The 24,365-nt window shown below is 35.3% G+C and overlaps 2 protein-coding genes across 2 annotated transcripts in view; both read left to right on the forward strand.

Moving 5' to 3' along the window:
- The window catches only part of LOC136028089 (glycerol-3-phosphate dehydrogenase, mitochondrial-like), an 83,777-nt gene extending 77,487 nt beyond the window's left edge, over positions 1-6,290 (forward strand). The window contains exon 14 of the mRNA XM_065705707.1: positions 2,345-6,290. Within this exon, the coding sequence (XP_065561779.1) occupies positions 2,345-2,476 (132 nt within the window). The 3' untranslated portion in view covers positions 2,477-6,290. The remainder of the gene's footprint in view (positions 1-2,344) is intronic.
- Positions 6,291-13,565: 7,275 nt separating this feature from the next.
- The window catches only part of LOC136028090 (short transient receptor potential channel 4-associated protein-like), a 48,106-nt gene continuing 37,306 nt past the window's right edge, over positions 13,566-24,365 (forward strand). Inside the window, 1 exon segment of the mRNA XM_065705708.1 lies at positions 13,566-13,641. The gene's annotated coding sequence lies outside the window, so the exon portion shown is untranslated.

The raw sequence follows: 24,365 nt of genomic DNA on the forward strand, positions 1-24,365 counted from the left end.
GATGTCAGATTTTCCTTCATTTCTGAGGCCACTCTCCACGAGTTGAGATATGATGGAAAATACTAGTTTTTGATAAAATCATGATATTGATTCACTTTATACTGTTTATGCCTTTTCTATGTTTCGTCAGCTCCCAAGGCACCTTCCAACGGCCCTTGACTGTATTTTTCTTTGGCTTTCTGATCTCTGTAATTTGTGTACGAGTCAAATTTTTTCAAGTCCATGTGTAAGACTAATTTAAATCCCTTAATTGCTTTTCACGCTATTTTGATCAGAATTTTTTGCTTGAAGGCAAAATTTGCGGCTTTTAGAAATAAATCTTATGCGTTTTTTTTGCTTTGAACATTTTGCTTTCTTCTCCCTTCGCTCATCCTTTCTCCCTTTATGGTGTTGAACTTGTAACTGTTTTTCTTTTTCCTTTTTTTGTTAGTCTCTGCTATTAAGTGTAATAATATTATTAAGCCTACAATAATATGTAATAATATCATTAATAGTATGCTTTAAGTGTATGTAAAAGCATTAAATTAACATGCTGTATTAATACATGCTGTATTAATGATGTTGATAGTAGCTCGGATTTAATGTTCCAGACCTTGGCAGCAAAAGTGAGAACTCCGTACCAAGAGTTTCCATTGTATTGGCGCTGGGGGAAGCACTGGTTAAGCTGGTTGGAATCCAGACAATGTCTTCCAAATCCCATGATCATTTTGAAGTAGTCTGAAGACATGTAACCTTAGTCAATCCATCATAAAGATATGGATGTTCGATGGAATAGCACCCCTACCACGATAGAAATGTATTGTACCTGGAAAGAGCGCGACTTCTTAAACCAAAACATTCATGAAGCTAAAATCAGAGAGCTCGAACTTCACTTCACAGCAATGAGTGGCCCATTGTGGATGCTGTCATTACGGTTCTTCGCCCGTTTAAACAGGCAACGGTGATAGCTAGTGGGTATAATTATGTTTCTGCAAGCACTTTTGCATTGATGGTTAAAGGATTTCAGTTGCCTTGTCAGAGACCGGATAGTAGTCCTATGACTGAGTCAATGTCAATGGCCTGAAGGAATTATTTGCTAGTACCAGTACTAGGTTTGATAGGCTACTCTACACAAGAGTTGGCTTTTTATCCTGCAATTTATGAAAAATGAGCAATAAAAATAGATATTCAGCTGGTCAGGTTGTCTGCTCTATCTCCAGCAGTTCATTTCCTACCAGAGAAGTAGAGAAGAATTCGCTCAATTCGAGCTGAATTCTTTCCCAATTGACGCCCTTCCTATAAAGACAGAGAAAAAAAAATATAACACTGAATCCAGATGAAGAAGACAGTTTGTTTTTCAGTTTCTCGACATGACTAGGCTGCGAATGAACTCTTCAAGTCAAAATGCTAACAATATAAGCATTGCCCGCGTAGCAGCAAAAACATACAAGGAGATAGTTCCAGTCTTTTCAGCGATCAGAAAAAATTACAAGATCAGAAAAAAATAAGTCTGATCCACTAGAATTTTAGACTGACTGCTTCTGCATTTACCTGGACTTAGGTGAAATTGCATGCATGCACCTCTCAGTGCCTGGAAAGAACGGAAATATCGATTAAAACGGCCGTGTTTGTAATAAAAACAGGCTGCTTCTGTTTTTCGGTAAAAAACGAAAAAAAAAGAAACGGAGCTCCGTTTTTTTCTCCATTTTTGTTTCTGTTCCGTTTTTTAATTGCTGTTTTTTAATTGTTCTGTTCTAGCCAAAAAAAGAAATGATGCCGACCCCTAGTCAAAAGTACAACAATGTTGAACTCATACTCAAAATGGGATTCTTTAAGTCCTGATGCCTCTGGTGAGTTCAGCGTCTGAATACTACTCACAAGCGTCAAAGGCTATCGAATCCTGTTTCTGTTTCTTTTGGTGGGAGGGGGGGAGGATTGGCTGCAGCAATGGGCCCGTGTGGCCTGAGCTTCGGCTTAGTTCATGAGTCCGCCTATATTAGTAGTAATAATAATCGTATCCTGTCTTGAAAAAAAATATTTGACAAATGACTTGGGACCGGATCCAAGACTCAGTCCAGCGTCTGAAGTTCTCTTAAATCTCACAAGTTAATTTTCTTTAATGCTAAACTTTCCAAATGACTACTACTGTAGATTTTTGTTTTTTTAATTTATACCACCTTTTCTCACTGAATCCATTTGCTTGAAATTATGATTCTTGTTTTGCAATTGACATGTTTGATCATGATAGTTAAAAGCCATGCCCTTTCGGTTTTTTTTTGTTTTTTTTTTTGAGAAATGTGATCCCTTAGAAAAATTTACTTTTACTAAAGCTTGTACAGTATAGTAACATATTTTCCTTTTTTAGATGATGTCAGCTATTAAGACTGGACATATCTCAAATTCTCGCTTTGCTCGTATGGCTGAAATAGCTGAAGAGAATCAAGATCTTGAAGCTTTGAATAAAATCAAGGTTGAACGAAGTGGAGGAGGAGTTTAAATTTATTTTCTGACTTTTTTCTCTCTAGAAAGGCTACCATTATTTTATTGTACCCAACTTACGTAGTAAGATACTATTGCTCTAAAGCTTGAAATCCAGCTTCGTCCTTTATTCCCCTTTGTATTTATTGATCATTTATTTTGTTATCGTAACTGCTTTTGAAGTTGCTATGTAGTTTCTATCCCTGTTCGCTCCACTTGCACAGTCAGCTTAATTTTTTGATTTTAGGTGTTGTTAATTTAGGAATTGTCCATTAAATCGGATTTCTAGCGATTCTATTCTACTAAGTTTGCTTATATAACAAGTGAGTAATACTGAGTAGCAATTTTTTTTTTTTTTTTTTTTGCCTCAAGAAGTTGAATTTGGAATTTTAATGTAACAGTTATGCTAAACCTATAAATGTGAACGGAAATGTTTCTATTACCTCTAGTTTCGGTGTATAGATTGTTCAATAATTTTTTTCTAATTTTAATTGTTTTTGGAGAACCCGGATTTAATGCAGGATTGTATAACTGAATTCAAAAGTTGAACCAAAGTTGGCTCGCTCGTACAGTTTTTGTAATGAGTTTTTGAAACTTCTTATGGCTATAACATCAAAAAACTTTAAAAAAACATATTAGTGAAAAACTGTAAGTACTTAAGAAATACATATTGGATTTGCCTTATGAAATTACAGTGGAAACTTTATTGCATTTAACAAATTGTTTCTTTTTCTACTTTTTTTTGTCTTTTCATCGAAAACTCGATTAATCTTAATTTCGCTTTGAAAAAAATATTGAAATTGTTTACCTGCATGATTCTTCCGAATTTTGTCTGAAATTCTAGAGATTCAACTAAGCAGACTTAAGGAAATCATCACTAAAAACTATGGGCATTAGTAAAATGTTACTGAATTTATGAATCTAGCCTACAAAGCTATTATAAAAAACTACAAAAAAAATTCGAATCAAAATCCAAAAACTGGAATCTTTTCGGAAAAAAAAAACAAAATAAAAATGCTACATCAAAATTAGTGAGGAGAAAGATTCTATTGTTTATCTGAATTCAGTGTAGTTTTGTTTACCAAAGAAACTCTTCTGAATCAAAAACTGCGATTCTTAGTATAAATGAAGGATTGTATACATGAAGTTGAAAATTCTACTTTTTATCATTCTAAATCGAGCCACAAATCGTTTTGTGATGAAAATGTATGTTTCATTAAAAAATAATAGATCTAAAACGTTACCTTAGCGTCATAACGCTTACGTTCACATTGAATTCGTTTGATTGTATATATTCATCAGTAATCGTTTTGTTTTTAGTTATTGAAGAACTCGCTCCTCCCTTGTGAACGCATCAAATTGATCTGATTAAGTTGATTTAATTGGAACTGCTCTTTAAGAGCATAATAATTGTATAGACCAGTATTCCATTAATAGAATTAGTGAATATTCATTCTAGACCTGTGAATTTTGTGATTTTATGTTTGGTTGTTCAGGTTCGAGTTCCTTTATTCAATAAATTTTAAAAAATACTACAATCCAAAAAAATCCCAAATGGCCCAGAGGCATGTTAACTGGGAAAAAAATTAAACTGCAAACTAATCATTTGCAGAATACTGAACTTGGCCTAGACAAAAATAAATACGAATTTCTGCTCATACGAATGCTCACACGAAAACAGCCGATCTTTACATCACCTAACACCAACAACAAATCATACTTTATCATCGACATAAAGAACCAACGTTAAAAAAACCAATAAAAATCCAACTTAAAACTTCAATATTTAGGAAATAATTCAATCATCTATTCTTCTGCAGCAGAAATCTTTTTAGGTGTTTTTTAAAAGAACGAAGAGTTTTGGAATTCCGAACCACAACAGGAATAGAGCTCCAGGCATGCCCCACAGCAACGGCAAAACCAAAGTCTGAACGCACTGAGGGGGTGCAAGGAACCAGTATATCCTCCCGATTTCGAAGTGAATATCGGTTGAATTCACTCTCTTGTTGAAACATGCCAGAAAAACATTCTGGGAGATCTTCGTGGAAATAAAGGAATGCCATTGAGCACAACGAGAGAGTATAGATATCCTTTACCTTTAAGAGCTGGACAGGAGTAGAAGTGTTTTACTGGAGTACTTTTGCTGCTTTCAGCTGGAGATTACGGATGGGGGAATGTAGAGACGGAAAAGTAGACATCCAAGCAGATGAGCAATAATATAGATAAGGCTAGATAAGAGAGAAGCATAAAAGAGAATAGAAAAGGAAAATTTTGTTTGAGCTTTCTTATGGTCCCCAGTGCTCTTGAAACTTTGACTCTTATCATCTGAATATGCTGCTTTAATGTTAGAATTTCGTCCAGAAGAAGTGAAAGGAATCGCACATATCGGTCAGGTCGGCAGCCTATAGGACCTCTTGAAGTAAAAAGCTCCATTACTGCAGCGCGGCTCTAAACTATACGAGGAAAAATAAGTAGGCGTGATTTTTTACATTCATAGCTAAACGATTACTATCAAACCAATGATAAACTTTTGCAGCCATTGTTTGTAACTTTAGTATAAGGGATTCTTCCTCTGTAGCCGATGCACCTAATGTACTGTCATCAACAAATACAATTAATTCTTCATGTTTATTGGATGGAGCTATTGGTGCGACTCGGGAATCATATTTATGACATAATCCACAACAGAGATTTGTTGTCGTGGTAGTAAAAAGTCGACAAAGGTCATTGATGTAAATGAGGAATAGTGAAGGTGCGAGACTTCAGCCTTGGGGCACTCCATGAGTAACTGGAACTTGGCCATCTAAACCTTCAGCGGCGATAGAACCGCTAGTGAGGTATGAAGAAAACCATGACCGTTGCTCCCCACGAATTTCGTGATGAGACAACTTATCGACAAGGATTTTGTTGGTCAGACTGTCAAAAGCTTCTCTCGCAGCAAGGAAATTGGCTGCTGGTATGAGACCGGAATTCAGCATTGGTTTTTCAAATATTTGAGAAAAGACAGATAGGGGAGGATTGGTCTGTTGTTCCCTGGATCCTCACGGTCACCTCCTTTAAAAAGAGATATCGTTCGTGCCAAGTCGCCGAGGGAAAACTCCTAATTGGAATTACTTATTAACCAAATGACACAGTGGCTTTATAATTGATGGAAGAATGAACTTAGTTACTTTAGCAAGAATTTGGTCGAAACCGGCAGAAGAATTTTTGAGGAATAAAATTCTTTTGCTAATTCCTGCTCTGGACTGTGATACTGAATAAGGCTTAATACTAAATAAAACTGTAATACTAAATAAGGCTTGGCATGCAGTTACTTTATTTGGCGACTGTGAATTTTGTTCAGGTTATTGACCATATACATTGTTAAAGGAAATGATGTCGATTCTGCCATATGTATTTATCCAAGCTGCAATTGAATCTTGATTAAATGCGGAAAGATTATTTTTTGAATTTCTATTAAATTTACTTTAGTAGTGAGATAGAATTTCAATCAGTCAAATTGATTGTCTTTTTTCTATTCTTTTGTTTTGAACACTTGTTATCGAATTCGTTTCGGAATATATTTTGAGAGTGGTTGGGAAAAAATTTGTAGACGAGAAATCCATGACTATTTTCCACTTTTTCATGTTAGCACAGTTCGAAATTTGAACCTTCACGACAAAACATAATAAGTCTGAAACACTGAAGTTTGTATGAGAAAATTAAATGAGTTTTCATATATACAGCATGCAATCACGTTTGTATGCAAAAGACATGTCTAGATATTGTACCAAGTTTTATGTTGCTTTTAGTATGTTTTAGTTTTTAATGCAATAAACTTGAATATTAGCTAATTATGTTATTGGTATTTTGTTAGGTTAACACAGCAGGGAGCCATTAGCTAAGTTGTGGGGCTGAAAATCACCGAGAAGGTGATTCTTGCGCGCAAGCCGTCTCTTGTGTAAAAGGAAATACTATGCAGGGGAACCAATCCGCTAATTTACAAGTTCTAAGGACTGCCTTGCATGTTTTTAGAAAACGCTAATTTACAAGTTCTAAGGACTGCCTTGCATATTTTTAGAAGAGATCTTCCATGGCTCTCGCGTAAAAATTTTCCTATTCCATCTGTGCTCGAATTTAGAGTTCGGATATTAGGATCTTCCGTTTAAGTTGCAAGTTAATTTTATCACACGAGAATCATCTCTTTATTTGGCTCATAAATAGTGAACTTTTCCATATTAAATTAAAGAAAAAAATAAGTTTTTCTCTACTGAAAGTAAGGAGAAACAATATAACTTAAACCGAATAGAACTTTTTGATTATGAGGGGATTGTCCCCTCCTGAATACCTCGCTCTTTACGCTAAAGTTCGACTTTTTTGTTTCAATCATTTAATAATGACTTCAGAAATACAAGAGCCGTTTAATTAGAATAATTATCTGTTAAAATTTATAGGAAGAACTTTATATATTCTCAGGCTCGTAACTTTTGATGGGTAACATTAAACTTGGTGAATTTTGTATATTTTGAGTAAGCATCAAAATTTGATTCTTATGATGTATCTATTGTTATCAAGATTCTGTTTCTTAGGGTTTCGGTTACTATTGAGTCGCGTCGCTCCTTACTTACAGTTTGTTACCAAGAACTGTTTGAAAACTAAAAATGCATATTACTTCTGTTGAGCGTGAAGACTGATATTTGGGAATACGGGATGACTTGTCGAAGTTCAAGAATTATTCTTGGGTTAACGAAATTTTGAAGACTATGATTTTATATGAGATCTTCCTTTCAGCTGAGAAGGCTCACAGCTTCATTTTAAGGAGAAAAAATGTCTATACTATGACCTACGTGTTTATCAAACGTATACATGTGTCGGGTTCCAGTATTTTATTGGGAGGGGGAGGGGTCCATTGCCGGTTAGTCAAGGGGCATGGGTTATATAATATTTTTAGCCATATTATTGGGGAGGGGCATGCGCCCCATCTTGCCCCAGCCCTCCAAGAAAAGACACCCCTTAATGTATACTAGAAGTTGCAAAAAGAATCCTCGGAAATAGAAAAAATAGATGGTGAAACACCCACACACAAAAAAGAAAGCAACGGCGTCTTTGAAAAAGTTCTTATAATATATTTAAATAATTGTATTCTGTCATGAAAAGCTGATTTTTCCTTGTAGAAGAGAAAGATCTATTTGGTGGCAAATGTTTTAAGAACAAAAAACTATGTGTCGATACAAAATGGAAAATATTGGCGTGAAAAAAAAATACGATGACTCGTTAGTTTGTTAAGTTTGACACAATTTTCTTAAATGAAAAAATGTTTAAGCGAAATCGTGCCATTGATGAAGTTGTCTAACGTATCTTACGTTTTCCTTATAATTGCTTTTTATCGTTTTCTGGAAGATCAACCATGCTCGTGTCTACGTGCTGGGTGCTCTTTCTTACGAAATGCTTTCTCATCGTTCAGATTGTGCTTACAATTACGGCATGACTTAGCTTTTTATTATAAATTTTAGAAGGCTCATCTAACCTTATGTCATAAATAATATACTTCCCAGATGACAGTAACCAAACAATAGATCCCCTTTTTTATTATGATTTTTTTAGATTCACTCTCACGCTGATCTTTGTATGCTATTTCTGGTGCCACTCATCTTAGGAAAAGAAAAATACTGTTCAACTCTTGTTTTTGGGGTAGAGAAAAACAAGGAACATCCTTTTCATAACCATTTTTAGATGAGATTAGAATAGAAAAGCTGAATAGATTCAACACTTCCTGAATGTGTAATACCAAATCCAATAAATACCGAATTAAGAAAGAAAATACGAAATGTTTGTTACTATAAATATTCAGTACGTCACAAATAATAAACTATCGCTATGTCTGAATGTTTAGTAACAAATTTTTATATAATAGGTTTTAACTTATCACACATAACATTATTATTTTTACGTTGCATTTGCAATAGTTATTTTGTAGCTTGCATCCGCTTAGTGATTCTGCTTTTCATTTATCAGGTATCACTGTCATGTTTTGTCAGGGGAAAATGAGATGGTAAAATCAGGGTGACGCATTAAGTCGATGCAGCAAAGTTTATAATATCAAGTTAACATACTACAATGTTGAAGTATTTCTTCAATGACTAATCATTTCTGGGATACAACTGAAAATTTTCTTTTTGGATACAGATTAATGATTAATGTCAGTAGTAGGCAGAGGCGTTCAAGTTTCCTATTTTGAAGTTAGCGTAATAAATTAAAAAATTTTCAATAACCTATTCAACAAATTTTATTTTGGACAACATTTTCACATAGAAAGCAGCGACGTTAAGACAGAAAATCCTTTTAGCAGGTATCCAGAGACCCTATATAGGAGATTCACCCAACACGAGTTCAGGTACAGCTAATAAGCTAAAATAAAACAGTATCACGCTCTAGATATGCTAAAACCTCTGTTAGAGGTTTTATTAGATCGTTAGACCGATGTAATATTAGTCGCATTTTGCAATCTACCTAGATATTTATGATGATGAATCAGTTTAAAATGGGAAGTCACAGGCAATTGACGTCATACTTCACTTATATAACCATTCTGACCAGCCTTCCAGGTTGTTCTTCTATTATGTCTGCCAAAAACATTGTGTTATGTGAGACATTAAAATGCATTGAACAGACACCCCACAGAATATTAAAATTGCCATTGCCGAATATTCTACATCAGTCCTGGAAGTTGTTGGAAAATTATTTTTAATGTGCAAGATAAGGTACTGATCCAACTCTAGAGTGTTCTCGTGAAACTCCAGCAGCTTACGAAAATACATCTAAAATTATGAAGATGCATCTAAAAAGCTCAAATAAAACTGAGTGTCACCTTCTACATATCCTAAAACCTCAAATGATATAATATTAGACTGTCGCATTCTGCAATCTACCTAGAGATTGACAATGACGAATCAGTTAAAAATGGGAAATAAGAGGCAGTATACCTCATACCTCAATTAAGTAACTGTTCTAAAAAGACCTCCAGATTGTTCTCCATTATGTCAGCAGAAAGCATTGTGTTGTTCAAGGCGTTATAATTCATTTATCAGATCGTCCCCAAGAACATTAATATTGCCATTTCTACATACTCTAGATCAATCCTGGAAGTTGCGGGAAAATAATTTTTTAATGTACAAGATACGGAACTGATCCAACTCCAGAATATTCTCGTGAAACTCAAGCAGCTAACGAAAACTGACTCCAGAAGCTAATAAACCTCTTTTATCCTAGTAGGCTATGTTTCCAGATGCTATACCCTACATAGAGTCTCCTATATAGGGTATACAGGGACCCTGCATAGAAGAAGCACCCACCACAAATTCAAGTACAGCTAATAAGCTCAAATAAAACAGTGTCACCCTCTAGATTTGCTAAAGCCTCTAACGATACAATATCAGACCGTCGCAGTTTGCAATCTACCTAGAGACTTATAACAATGAATCAGTTAAAAATGGGAAATCAGAGGCAATAGACGTTATGCCTCAATTACGCAATTATCCTGACTGTTCTTCCATTATGTCAGTAGAAAACACTGCGTTATTCGAGGCGTCAAAACACATTGAACAGATCGCCCTATAGAATATTAAAATTGTCATTTCCACTTATTCTAGATCAGTCCTGAAAATTGCTGGAAAATTATTTTTTAATGTGCAAGATAAGGTACTGATCCGACTCCAGATCATTCTCGTGAAACTCCAGCAGCTAATGAAAACTGACTCTAGCAGTTACTAAAACTCTTTCCTAATAGGCTATGTCTCCAGACCCTGGAATCCACATAGGGTCTCCTATGTAGGGTATCCAGAGACCATAAATAACAGATGCACCCACCACGAATTCAGGTACAGCTAATGCTTTCTCCACTTTTTTTTAACATTACTTTTGTTTTAATATGATCTATCACTTAGATGATTCTTGTACAAGCCCCTTCTTCTCTGAATTAAAAATAAAGGTTTTTCACTAACATTTGTACCCATGGTCCTAACTTTCTTCCCCAAGACACCATCAGCAACTTCACAAATTGTTTTCCTAAAGTTATTCCACCCATCTTCCACATTGTCAAATTTTAAACTCTCCAGTTTAGAATTCAACTGTTCTGGTTAAGTTTCCCTCAAATTCTCATCCTGGAGTCTACCAGCATCAGAACGTCCCGTGAGGTAGTTACCATTCCAAAATTTCAGCTTTAAAATTACCCTAGACACTTCAGATGGTGGTCTTTCCTTTTAACATCAATGGCAGCACTTCTATGTACCCTAGTATCTTCTATTGATCCTGCCAGTCTTTGGTTTACAATTGCATAATCAATAAGTTTCGCTGTCTAACTATCACGTGAATACCATGTTAAGTTACGGGCCATTTTATGACCTAACACCGTATTGGTTATAACTAGATTGTTATACCTACAAAATTGCAGCAGTTTTTAGCCATTGGTGTTTTCTGTTCCTACATCAAATTTACCTAGGTTAAGATACTATCTATCCATATTTCTACCGACCTGGACGTTAAAATCTTCTAATAAAACATTATATTCCTACCTAGGACCCTGTCCATTTGCTCCTGTAGTTGTAAGTAAAATTCATCTGATTCAGTAGTATCTCCATGAGTTTGTTCTACAGGAGCCATCACAATTATAGCTGATAACCTAAACTTTTAGTAATAAAATGAGCGATGGTATTCTATTCTTAATGCCCCCCCTCCCCCAGCCGAAACAAGACTTAACAGCTTCCTTGTTCATCATGAACCCTACTCCTTGTGTATCTACCCCATTCTTCCTGCCTGAGTTAACAAATTCTATATCACCTAGTTTCACGCGATCTACCCCTGGGATATGAGTTTCTGATACTCCTAGCAAGTCTAGTTTAAATCGTCTGAATTCGTCAGTCAAAATACCGGTGCGATAGTTATTTTCTGACGTTGTAACATTCCAAGTTCCAATTTTAAAAATCTTTAAATCATTTATATTTGTTGGCCTCAGGAAAAGCAATAGTCTCTGATACCAGTGCAGGATGGGGACCAACACATCTGGAGGCTTTTTTTGTATGCCTGATGAAATTTGTGTATGCCTAACCCCCCCCCTCAGTTTATGAGACCTAAAACAATTACCAGCTCTGATCTACTACCTCTTGATGCTTCATTTGCTAAGGTTTGATACAAATCAACCTGTCTCCTAACACCATCGTCAGTTTCTGTAAAACCTTCAAGTTCTTCTGACTAAGAGTATAATACCACCAAAATTCTCTTTCAAGACCGCAGTTGCTATGTTGTCAATGCTCAAGAAAAGAAATTAAGCAGTCAATCTTGCAGTTCCAAGAGGAAATTCAAGTCTTTTATTGATAAAACAGGATGAACGAATTAGCGAACGGAAGAAAAGGAAAATTACTCTCAAAAAAAGAAATTGTGTTTACTGACATTTTTACTTTCACGAAAGTTAAAAGAAAGAACTTCCTTCAGTGGAAAATTCCAGCTGTGAGCAGCATTAAAAGGCTCATGCCGTGAGTGATTTTTGATGCTCTTTAAATATTTAAACAATGACAAAGGAACAGCTTGTTTCTGCTTTAGTATTTGCAGTCTTAGTTTAAAGTTTACATAAAAATAGTATTTTGAACAAGTAAACTCAAAGAGGTTTTAATGTCGGCTTAAGAGACCTTGATCTAACTTTCAATGGCGTATTTAGGATTTATTTCGGGTGTCCAGCAGCAGAAAGCTACCAAAAGTGCATAAGCCTGCCAGCAGCGTAGCCTGTTACTGTCTGTTCAGATTTATTGTATTAATTGAATAATGTCTTACTGTCTATTTAACGTATCTTAGTACCCAGTCTATTCGTATTGTACTACGGTATGAATGATATTACTGCAACTGCTATCGCTAATACTGCTCCCAATACTCCTGCTATTTATTCTGCTACTATGACTACATCTACTGCAAATGACAGGGAATGGCGAGGGTGGTGTTGAACTGAATCAAAGCGCTGTATGTACATGTGGATTATACTATTGCTAATGTTACTGCTACTCTTCACAGATCCTTAGAAGTATTTTTAACTTGGAATTGTTGATTTGAGCTAAAATTTTCATTTGGTTTATGACAAGAAAAACAATTGAAAGTATTTTCCCCAAGTTTTAAGCACGCAAAATTAGAAACAAATTGAAATTGTTGTGGTTTTTTCAATACTCTCATAGATTATAGCAGTTCAAACATTATGATAATACATGAAATTGTTATTGTTAGGTCGTTTCATGAAGGAAACAAGATTTGAAAAATAAACCTTTGTAATCCTCTAAACTAAAGATATTATGCCGCTTTACGGCATACAGAGTCACTTGAAAGATGGAAACTAATAATCATATTGTATAGGATTAACGACGCTTCTTGACTATTAAGGTCATTATGTTGGCCCTTTAGTGTTTTGCTACAGTCCTGTTTGATATCTGTGTCTACCAGTATTACCTAGCTGAGGTCAAACCCATTGCACCACCACAGGACCTAAGCTGATAAATTATATAATAAAGCTTTGATATAAAGCCTATTACTATAAATTATATAAAATCCTATTACACTTTTTTTTAGTTGCAAATTCAAGTTTCAAACCTCAAAGTCTTCTTCAGTTAAAGTCTTTCTTAAACCCTGTTTTTTTTAAATCTTTGTTTTATTCTTTTATTTTTCCTCGAAGCTTAATGCGTTGAACTGATGCAGTCGATCTAATGCTAAGAGTAAGCTTTCAAACTCGAAAAGCCAGATAAATCAATAAATCATTATAAATCCCTATATCACTATGAAATCAATAAGTCATTGTAGAAACATAAGGCTAAATATAGATGGACCGGTGGTGTGTTGCCGCACGGATACTACCGGGGGTGTACTGGCGCACCGATGGCATTGACGACGCGGCATCCAGGTCTTATATGCACCCTCAAAAAGCCACTTTTAAGTCAAAATCTTGTAAGAGCTTCTTTTTTTTAGTTCTTGTCATTAAATTTTATTTTACTCTTTATCTTCTGAGAAAATCCTCATGCGAAATCTTATGTTTTTATTTTTCTAGGATCTCATTTATTTTTGGCTTGAATGATATGTTTAAAAATTGTAAGGCTAAACGCTGTACAATCACAAAAAACATTCTGTGAAGAAGTAAAAGTAAATTCATAAGCCAGCCTTCTTGTAAATCTTAGATAAGTTAGTTCTAAGTTAATTTTGTATATTTTTGGCTGAAAATCTTCCGTATTTTATAGATGGGGCTCAATATATAGTTTAGAAACAACTTTTATAAGCTAGGCCTATCTTGGAATAGTTAAATTATTCCTTTTTATTGCTTAACTGAATTTCTGGTAAAAATTCACTGTGCCATAGGCTAATTTCAGTTTACAACATAATTTTGCTAGGATGGAAATGTATACATCACTGCACGCCTTTTCTTACACTCTTTCATAATTTAATAGTAATGGTAAGATTCTAGTTTAACTACTTTTTGCTGTCTTGGAAAGGAGTTAGGTTAGGAAGAGGAAAATTTCAGTGTTGCGTCTACACACTAATGTATGTCCTAGGAAGGTATTTTAAGTACCTACCACCACTCTTCATTCCTTTAGAGGGTTCTGAGCTATAAAAATCTTTGTGTTATAAAAATGAAACCTTGCAAAATAGATCTGCTGTTTAAATAAAAGAAGCACAACAAAATGATTTTCTAGCTTCACAGCTTTGATTAATCTCAATTTATGAGGTTTCAAAGATCCACAAATACATCCTAAATATTGAGAAAACTCAAATATATGGCTTAAAATCCTACTCAAACAACAGGAATTACATTTTAGGAACTAAAACCAGAGAAAAAGAAACTGAAAATTAAGGTAAAATCTTGTTTTATCAAAGTTTCTATAGGTATAGACCTGTGAAGTAGGCAAAATTTCTAAGACTTAGAAATCAGAAGAGGGTTAACATGGAAGCTTGGCAACACTTTCCCAGAGTATGTTTTTAGCCCTGGATTCATTACTGTAAGTTTCATTTGCCTAGACCCACCCTTTTCCAAGATAGGAAAAAGTAGCTAAACTAGAATTTCACCTTTAATAGGGCCTCAAAAGGTAAAACAGTCCATAGTTGCCAAAAGTTTAAAGACAGTTCAACAACTGTTTGAAACTTTTAGAAACAACAACTTTCCAAGTTAGCAAAGAAATGTAGAACCAATTTTGCTGGAATGCTATATTTTCACAATTACCTTATAGAAACCCTGATTTTTATTTGTATTTTTAAATACCACACTATAATTAACTCTAATAATGTTTTTGCTAATATTTGCTTTACTGGAAATGGATATAATTATTTATATAAATTAATTTAAAAACAAAGTTTTTCTGAGGGAAGTAAAGAGCAAACTTGAAACTTCAAATTAAAAAAAAATATTACTTCCCAGCCTATCTAACATGTAACAATAAAACTAGTGCAAGTAAATAAATTGGTGACATTTCCCTATGTTTGTAGGATTGCAGAAAACTAGTGCTTTACTGAATTAGTAGCCACCCTGTAAAGTAAAAACTTGTCCATGTGGGTGGTAAATCACACACACTGCTACAATCAAACACAGTAACTGGAAAAATCATATTTTTTCTCTAGCACCACACACACTACAAATAAAGATATGTTTGATATGTATTGTATTGAGTATATATGGTTACCTTACATTGTTTGTTGTAAAAAAAATAATCCAAGAGCTCAACACAAAAAACAATAGTCCCAACCTTCCAAAAAGATGAAACATGTTTAAAAACCACTCTTATTAAAAATAACTACCTTAATTACTTTCTTAAAAATAAATAGTTTAATCAAGATGGTACCAATGTCTATCTATAAAGGACTGAGTGTTGTAATTGTTCACTGTGGATCTCAAACACACTAAGCTGTCAGAACTTGCAAGATGTGTGCTGTGTTGGATCCTAAATATGAAGAAAGGTATATAAAACACCTATAGTCCAGGAACAGTCAGTATCCTTAAATTGTCACATGCTTCATGTAGAATCCTGGGGCTGTAGACCATCTAGTAACACATGGCTTAAAAACACAATTCTGGGAGTATAGCATGAAGTTTTTTTTTTCATTCAATACTATTGGTGTAACCTTTTTTTTTTTTAAACATTGCCTGCTCCAGAAATGTTTTTACAGGCATGCTCTCCTGCAAAATTTCTGTTGGTACCCTTAGCTGGGTGCATATATGATGTTAAATTAAAGAAAAAAAGTATTTAGAACCAAAGAAAAGAGTAAAGTCTAAGCTCAGAATGATTAAAAATTGTTGCTTCCACAGAACACATGGAAAAACAGCATGTTATTTTACTAATACAACTGATAACTCACTGCATCACTAAACTGCCTGAGGCCAACACACCTGCTCATGCTCCCTCCTCTATCCAATTATATTCAAAGGTATTCTCAATCTATTCTCTTTATACTCTCTCAAGAATTTCTAATTTTCTTTAAATATCTACTTGCAACCCCCCACCCCCCCCATTTGGAGAAGACCTGCTTTTTTGTGCCTAGATGGTTGGCCAAAAAGAATGATCTTTGGCAATATGACATCTTTCATCTGCTTAATTTGTCCTAGCCTTCTCAATCTTTCTCTCATTGTAGCCATTGAAAGTGGAATAGAACCACATCCAAAACAATAGCATCTTAACAAATCCTCCTTTGTCTTTTGGAGTGTAAACATTTCAGAACCATTTTCTACCAATGTTATGACTGTAGCTTCTAAAATTCTAATCTCAGTTTGTACACTTCTATTCCTATTCTTTTAAACCTTTTCAGTTGTGAAAAGACACCCTGGTCCTTGGCTTTTCTGCTTTTAACATCTTCACAGTGTCCATGGTATTTACTAATGTACCAGGGGTCTTATTTTTTTAATCCTCTTAGTACTCTCTCTAATTCCTTCTCGCAAATCAAATCTTTCTTTACCTCCAAAGTATCACAAACTTTTTCATTTCTTTCTAAATCATTTTCTGTAACTCTACCATGGTTTAGCATATACTCAAAATGTTTCGCCCATTTCTCTTGAAGTCTTCCTTTATTGCTATTTTAGCCCTGTTCCTATCTTTAACTGGGACAAGGTCTTATCTCTTATAGTAGTAGAAAAGTTGCCTGCAGAAAATAAAAGACTAATCTATAATGCTCTCAGTTGTCCTTCAACAACATGTCTTAGTCTACAATTTAAATCATCAAAAAACTCAAGAAAGCTCAGTTTTAGTGTTAGTGTAACATGCACTAAAGAATCTTTTATTTGGGTGAATGATCTACATATTCCTGTCAGGATATGATTAGCAAATATTCAGTCTTCACTGAATAAAAGCAATGACCAGTTATTATAATGCTTAATATTCAAGTCATGACAATTATATGAATAAATTTTTGTCTTTTGGAAGTATTGCTTAGCATTGGGGTATGCATAAAGTTGAAATTAATAAAGTTGTATATATTTTAAGCAATGATAAGACAGCCCTTGGTCATCCATGTCTCAATCTCTAAGGGTCCTAAACTTTTTTTGGAAGAGTGCCATACAATAATAGGTTGTGATACCAATAAAAATTTCTACAAGTTTTTTCAAATCTTTGTTGTGATACTACCAAAATCTTTTCTGAAATCTTGTCAAACATATTGCATTGCATTGTCAAAACCTCACTTAATAAAATGAGAATCCTCTTTCATTATCAAAACGCTATGTAACATTATCAAAAATCAACACAAACACACAAAGACAGGCACGGAGACTCCCTGTGTCTGTCTTTTTGTGTTTTTTTTTTACTGACTCTGTGTTATTATAGGTTTTTTTGTCTCTCTCACTCTCTATGCCTGTTTCCCTCTGTGGATATTTACTTGTGCCCGCGTCTGTTTTTGTGTGTCTGACCCTGTGTGTTTGTAGGGGTCTTTGTCTCTTTTTCTCTCCTTGCCTGCATGTGTGAGCGGCTGTTTGCTTGTCCCCCCCCCTCTCTCTCTTTCTGTACTTATGTTTCCAAGTGACTATTTGCTTGTCTCTGTGTCTGTCTTTGGATGTTTATGGGTTGGTTTCTGATTATACCACATAAGGTTTTGATAATGCAATAGAGAGATTCTCGTCATATTAGGCGACATTTTGATTGTATAGTGCAAGATATTTGATATTATTCAGACAGATTTTGGTAATATCACCCAAATTCAGAAATACTTGACTAAAATTTTTATCAATAACTCAACCAATTATCATATGAAATAAAAAAAAAAAAAAAATGTCATCTTAGCATTATTTCCATTGTCATTTTAATAATATTAACAAGCATTATTGTCATTTTAATACATGACAAAAAGTTAGAAAATTTCAAGAAATTTTCTAAGAAATTCTAAGTAAAAAAAATGTCTCTACAAATGCTATTTTTCTGATCGAAAAAATCACGACTAACATATATGTATCATCTTAATTTTCTATTTCAAAAATACCACAAATGATTTTTTTTTTGTTTTAAGTATATTTTATGTCATTTTAAGACATTAAAAAGTTTAAAATTTTTTTTGTTAAAAAAAAAATTAGAAAAAAAAATTTCTAAGTAAAGAAAAAAAGTCGAAGTTCAATAAAAAGTAAGTGTGAAAAAGGGAGTGGGGTAAAAAGTTGGGAGAACTGCATTAGGGCTCTTGGAGGTTGGGACATGGATGACTAAGGGCTGTCGTACCATTGCTTTAAAACATATACAACCTCATTAATTTCAACTTTATGCATACCCCAATACTGAGAAATATTTCCAAAATACTAGTCGTATATTTGTCATGATTTGAATATTAAGCATTATAATAACTGGTCATTGCTTTTATTCAGTGAAGATTGAATACTTGCTAATCATGTCCTGACAAATATATGTAGGTCATTCATCAGAAGCATTGTAAAGCTGTCTGGGTCGGATACCTGTCTGTAAATAGGTCAGTCTCTAATTTAGTATATGCATTCTCTAATGCCCAAGTAAAGGATGTCCTCACGGAATCTATTACACTAACATTTCTTTATTAAAGCACTAATTCTACAAATACTGGGACATGTTAAGTCAGTTTATTTGAGTGAGTTCTGCAGATTGCATGAACTGTAAAGCAGTAATTTTTGCTGGTTTTAATCCTCAACCTTGCTCTCTACTTCCATAAAATAAATTGTTTAAAAAAATTGTACATTTTTAGTTGATTTTATGGCACTTGGTATTAACCAAGTGACATATAGCAATCACCAATTCTGTCAGTCTTTCTGTCGGTCTGTCAGTCCTGGTTTTGCTACTTTAGGCACTTCCAGGTAAGCTAGTATCAGGGACGAGACTAACTTAATTTAGAAATAGTCGTTTCCCCAATTTGACCATCTGGGGGGGGAGTGGGGGGCCGGTTAATTTGAAAAAAATAGAAAAAATAAGTATTTTTAACTTATGAATGGGTGATGGGATCTTGATGAAATTTGATGTTTGGAATGATATGTGCCTCAGAGCTCTTATTTTAAATCCCGACCGGATCTGATGACATTGGGGGGAGTTGGGGGGGGAACCTAAAATCTTGGAAAACACTTAGATTGGAGGGATCGGGATGAAACTTGATGGGAAAAATAAGCACAAGTCCCAGATACATGATTGACATAATCGGAACGGATCCGCTCTCTTCGGGGTAGTTGGGGGGGGGTAATTTTGAAAAATTAGAAAAAATGAGGTATTTTTAACTTATGAACGGGTGATCGAATCTCAATGAAATTTGATGTTTAGAAGGATATCGTGTCTTTGAGCTCTTATTTTAAATCCCGACTGGATCTGGTGACATTGGGGGGGGAGGAGTTGGGAGGAGGAAACCTAAAACTTGGAAAACGCTTAGAGTGGAGGGATCGGGATGAAACTTGGTGGGAAAAATAAACACAAGTGCTAGATACATGATTGACATAAACGGAACGGATCCGCTCTCTTTGGGATAGTTGGGGAGGGGGGTTATTTCTGAAGAATTAGAAAAAATGAGGTATTTTTAACTTACGAACAGGTGATCGGATCTCAATGAAATTTGATATTTAGAAGGATATCGTAGCTCAGAGCTCTTATTTTAAATCCCACCAGATCTGGTGACATTGGGGGGGGGGGAGTTGGGAGGGGGAAACCTAAAACTTGAAAAACACTTAGAGTGGAGGGATCAGGATGAAACTTGGTGGAAAAATAATCACGAGTCATAGATACATGATTGACATAACCGGAACGGATCCGCTCTCTTTGGGGTAGTTGGGGGAGGGGTTAATTCTGAAAAATTAGAAAAAATGAGGTATTTTTAACTTACGAACGGGCTATCGGATCTCAATGAAATTTGATATTTAGAAGGATATCGTGTCTCAAAGCTCTTATTTTAAATCCTGACTGGATATGGTGACGTTGGGGGAAGTTTGGGGTGGGGGAACCTAAAATCATGGAAAACGCTTAGATTGGAGGGATCGGGATGAAACTTGATGGGAAAAATAAGCAGAAGTCTTACATACGTGATTTACATAATTGGAACGGATCCAGTCTATTGGGGGGGGGGGTAATTCTGAAAAATAAGAAATAATGATGTATTTTTAACTTACGAAGGAGTGATCGGATCTTCATGAAACTCTCTTATTTTATTATATATATACTCTATATATAACTCTATTATTTTTTATATACTCTATTTATGAAATCTCTTATTTCAAATTTCAATCGGATCAAGCGTAATTGGGGGGGGGGGACTGGAAATCTTAGAAAATGCTTAAAGTGGTGAGATCAGGATGAAACTGGATGGGAAGAATAAAAACCTGTCTAAGATACGTGACTGACATAACCGGACCGGATCTGCTTTCTTTGGTGGAATTGGAGGGGGGATAATTTTGAAAATTGAGGTATTTGTAACTTACGAAAGGGTGACCAAATCTTAGTGAAATTTTATATTTAGAAGGATCTTGTGCTTTAAAGTTCTTATTTTAAATTCCGACCAGATCCTTTGACGTTGGGGGGAGTTGGAGGGGGAAACCGGAATTCTTGGAAAACGTGAAAATTGGGGTATTTTTATCTTACAAATAGATGATCGGATCTTAATGAAATTTGATATTTAGAAAGAATTCATGTCTCAGAGCTCTTATTTCAAATCCCGACCAGATCGTTTGACATTGGGGGGAGTTGGAGGGGGGAAATCTTGGAAAAACACTTGGAGTGTAGGAATCGGGATGAAGCTTGGTGGATAGAATAAACAAATGTCCTTGATACGTGATTGACAGAATCGTACTGGATTCGCTCTCTTTGGGGGAGTTGGGGGGAGGGGTTCAGTGATTTGGCGAGTTTGGTGCTTCTGGACGTGCTAGGACGATGAAAATTGATAGGCGTGTCAGGGAGCTGCACAATTTGACTTGATAAAGTCGTTTTCCCAGATTAGACCATCTGGGGGGCTAAAGGGAGAGGAAAAATGAGGTATTTATAACTTACGAGTGGGTGATCGGATCTTAATGAATTTTGATATTTAGAAGGACATCGTGACTCAGAGCTCTTATTTTAAATCCTGACCGGCATTAAGCCTCTTATTTTCCTTTTTAAATCAATCTATTGATTCATAGAATTTTGTTAGAGCTCATACCATATGATCTCTTGGCTCTTAGCTCTTCTCGCCTCGTCACAAGTGCCATATGAGCTCTTAGCTCTTGTTTTTAATGTACATATAACCTTACAAAGAGATCTTTGTCCAGCTCAGGCGCAAAACTGAAGAAGCCAACATTTGTTTCTTAAAATTGGTCGATAAATATAGGTTTTACTTCCCACCTCTCTTAAACTTTCCCACAAAAAATGTGGAAATAACTCTAATATTTTCCAATATCTATAGAATTCCAAAAACTAGCGCTTTATAGGCTCTTTTTCAAAATTCCCATAAATTTTCACAAAAAGATTTTACCCTTAACATTTATCGGAATAATTACCATCCTTGAATCAGGTTCATATGGAAATTTTTTCTCACCAGGCAGTTTTTATGGCACTTGGTATTAACCAAGTGACATATAGCAATTGCAAATTCTGTTGGTCTGTCTGTCTGTCTGTCGGTCCCGGTTTTGCTACTTTAGGCACTTCCGGGTAAGCTAGGACGATGAAATTTGGCAAGCGTATCAGGGACCGGACCAGAATAAATTAGAAATAGTCGTTTTCCCGATTTGACCATCTAGGGGGGAGTGGGGGGCCGGTTAATTTGGAAAAAATAGAAAAAAGGAAGTATTTTTAGCTTATGAGCGGGTGATGGGATCTTAATGAAATTTGATGTTTGGAATGATATTGTGTCTCAGAGCTCTTATTTTAAATCCTGACGAGATCTGATGACATTGGGGGGGGGGGAGTTGGGAGGGGAAAACCTAAAACTTGGAAAACACTTAGAGTGGAGGGATCGGGATGAAGCTTGGTGGGAAAAATAAGAACAAGTCCTAGATATATGATTGACGTAACCGGAGCGGATACGCTCTCTTTGGGGGAGGGGTTTAATTCTGAAAAAATGAGGTATTTTTAACTTACGAACGGATGATCGGATCTCAATGAAATTTGATATTTAGAAGGATATCGTGTCTCAGAGCTCTTATTTTAAATCTCGACGGATCTGGTGACATTTGGGGGGGGGGAGTTGGGAGGGGAAACCTAAAACTTGGAAAACACTTAGAGCGGAGAGATCGGGATGAAACTTGGTGGAAAAATAAGCACAAGTCCTAGATACATGATTGACATAACCAGAACGGATCCGCTCTCTTTGGGGTAGTTGGGGGGGGGGTTTAATTCTGAAAAATTAGAAAAAATGAGGTATTTTAACTTACGAACGGGTGATCGGATCTCAATGAAATTTGATATTTAGAAGGACATTGTTTCTCAAAGCTCTTATTTTAAGTCGCGACCGGATCTGGTTACATTGGGGGGAGTTTGGGGTGGGGGAACCTAAAATGATGGAAAACGCTTAGATTGGAGGGATCGGGATGAAACTTGGTGGGGAAATAGCAGAAGTCTTAGATACGTGATTTACATAATTGGAACGGGTCTACTCTATTGGGGGGGGGGGGGGTAATTCTGAAAAATTAGAAAAAATGACGTATTTTCAACTTACGAAGGAGTGATCGGATCTTAATGAAATTTCATATTTAGAAGGACCTCATAACTCAGATCTCTTATTTTAAATCTCAACCGGATCCAGCGTAATTGGGGGGCAGTTGGGGGGTACCGGAAATCTTTGAAAATACTTAAAGCGGTGAGATTAGGATGAAACTGGATGGGAAGAATAAAAACCTGTCTAAGATACGTGACTGACATAACCGGACCGGATCTGCTCTCTTTGGTGGAGTTGTGGGGGGGTAATTTTGAAAATTGAGGTATTTTGTTACTTACGAAAGGGTGACCAGATCTTAATGAAGTTTGATATTTAGAAGGATCTTGTGCTTTAAAGCTCTAATTTTAAATTCCGACCAGATCCTGTGACATTGGGAGGATTGTAGGGGGAAACCGGAATTTTGGAAAACGTGAAAATTGGGGTATTTTTATCTTACGAATAGGTGATCGGATCTTAATGAAATTTTATATTTAGAAGGAATTCATGTCTCAGAGCTCTTATTTCAAATCCTGACCAGATCTTTTGACATTGGAAGGAGTTGGAGGGGGAAATATTGGAAATCACTTTGAGTGGAGGAGTCGGGATGAAACTTGGTGGATAGAATAAGCAAATGTCCTTGATATGTGATTGACGGAACCGTACTGGATTTGCTCTCTTTGGAGGAGTTGGGGGGAGGGCACAAATTGACTTGATAAAGTCGTTTTTCCATATTCGACCACCTGGGGGGCTAAAGGGAGAGGAAAAATTAGAAAAAATTAGGTGTTTATAACATATGAGTGGGTGATCGGATCTTAATGAATTTTGATATTTAAAAGGACATCGTGACTCAGAGCTCTTATTTTAAATCCTGACCGGCATTAATCCTCTGATTTCCCTTTTAAATCAATCTATTGATTCATAGAATTTTGTTAGAGCTCATACCATTTGATCTCTTGGCTCTTAGCTCTTCATGCCTCGTCACAAGTGTCATATGAGCTCTTAGCTATGGTTTTTTCAGAACGCCTTTTTGAAAGAGAATTTTCACGAAGAGGGCGCTGGATTTTCCATCGTTATTTAAAAAATACAATTAAAAATTAAATAATAAAACTATTTTTTTCATTTGAAAGTAAGGAACAACATTATAACTTAAAACAACCAGATATTATTACGTTTGCGAGGGGGTTCGTCCCCCCTCAATACCCTGCTCTTTACACTAAAGTATTTTTAGTAATTTCAAAAGAGCTATTTATTCTAATTAAACAGCCTTTGTGATTTACGGTCACTCTTAAAGAATTGGAACAAAATTCAAACTATAGTGTAAAAAGCGAGGTATTAACAAGGGGGCGAACCCCCTCATATTCGTAATAAAAATATGCGAATATAGAAGTTCGTTACGTAGGTTAATTTGTAAGTTACGTATATTTACTACTAATAAAAACGTTCGTAAATGAAACTAAAAATTCTAATGGGCTTTTTAAGTAACCAAAAAAATTGGAGGCCAACTATGCCCCTCTCCCTTTTTTCTCAAAATCATCAAAACTTTGAGAAAGCCATTAAGCCAAAAAAGTAAAATTAATATGCAATTTTTTTTTTAGTTATTCATGTACGATGAGCCAAAATCAAAACCTGCATTAATTCAAAAATGGTCAGAAGTTAAATAAAGAAAAACATGTTTTTTTTTTTAACTGAAAGTATGGAACGATATTAAAACTCAACAGCGAACAGAAATTATTCCATATATGAAAGGGGCTGTCCCCTCCTCAACGCCCCCCTCTTTACGCTAAAGTTTGACTCTTTCTCACAACTCTACTTTTTAAAACAATAAAAAACTTTAGCGT

Source organism: Artemia franciscana, chromosome 6, assembly GCF_032884065.1.
Source record: "Artemia franciscana chromosome 6, ASM3288406v1, whole genome shotgun sequence".
NCBI classification, from domain to species: Eukaryota; Metazoa; Arthropoda; class Branchiopoda; order Anostraca; family Artemiidae; genus Artemia; species Artemia franciscana.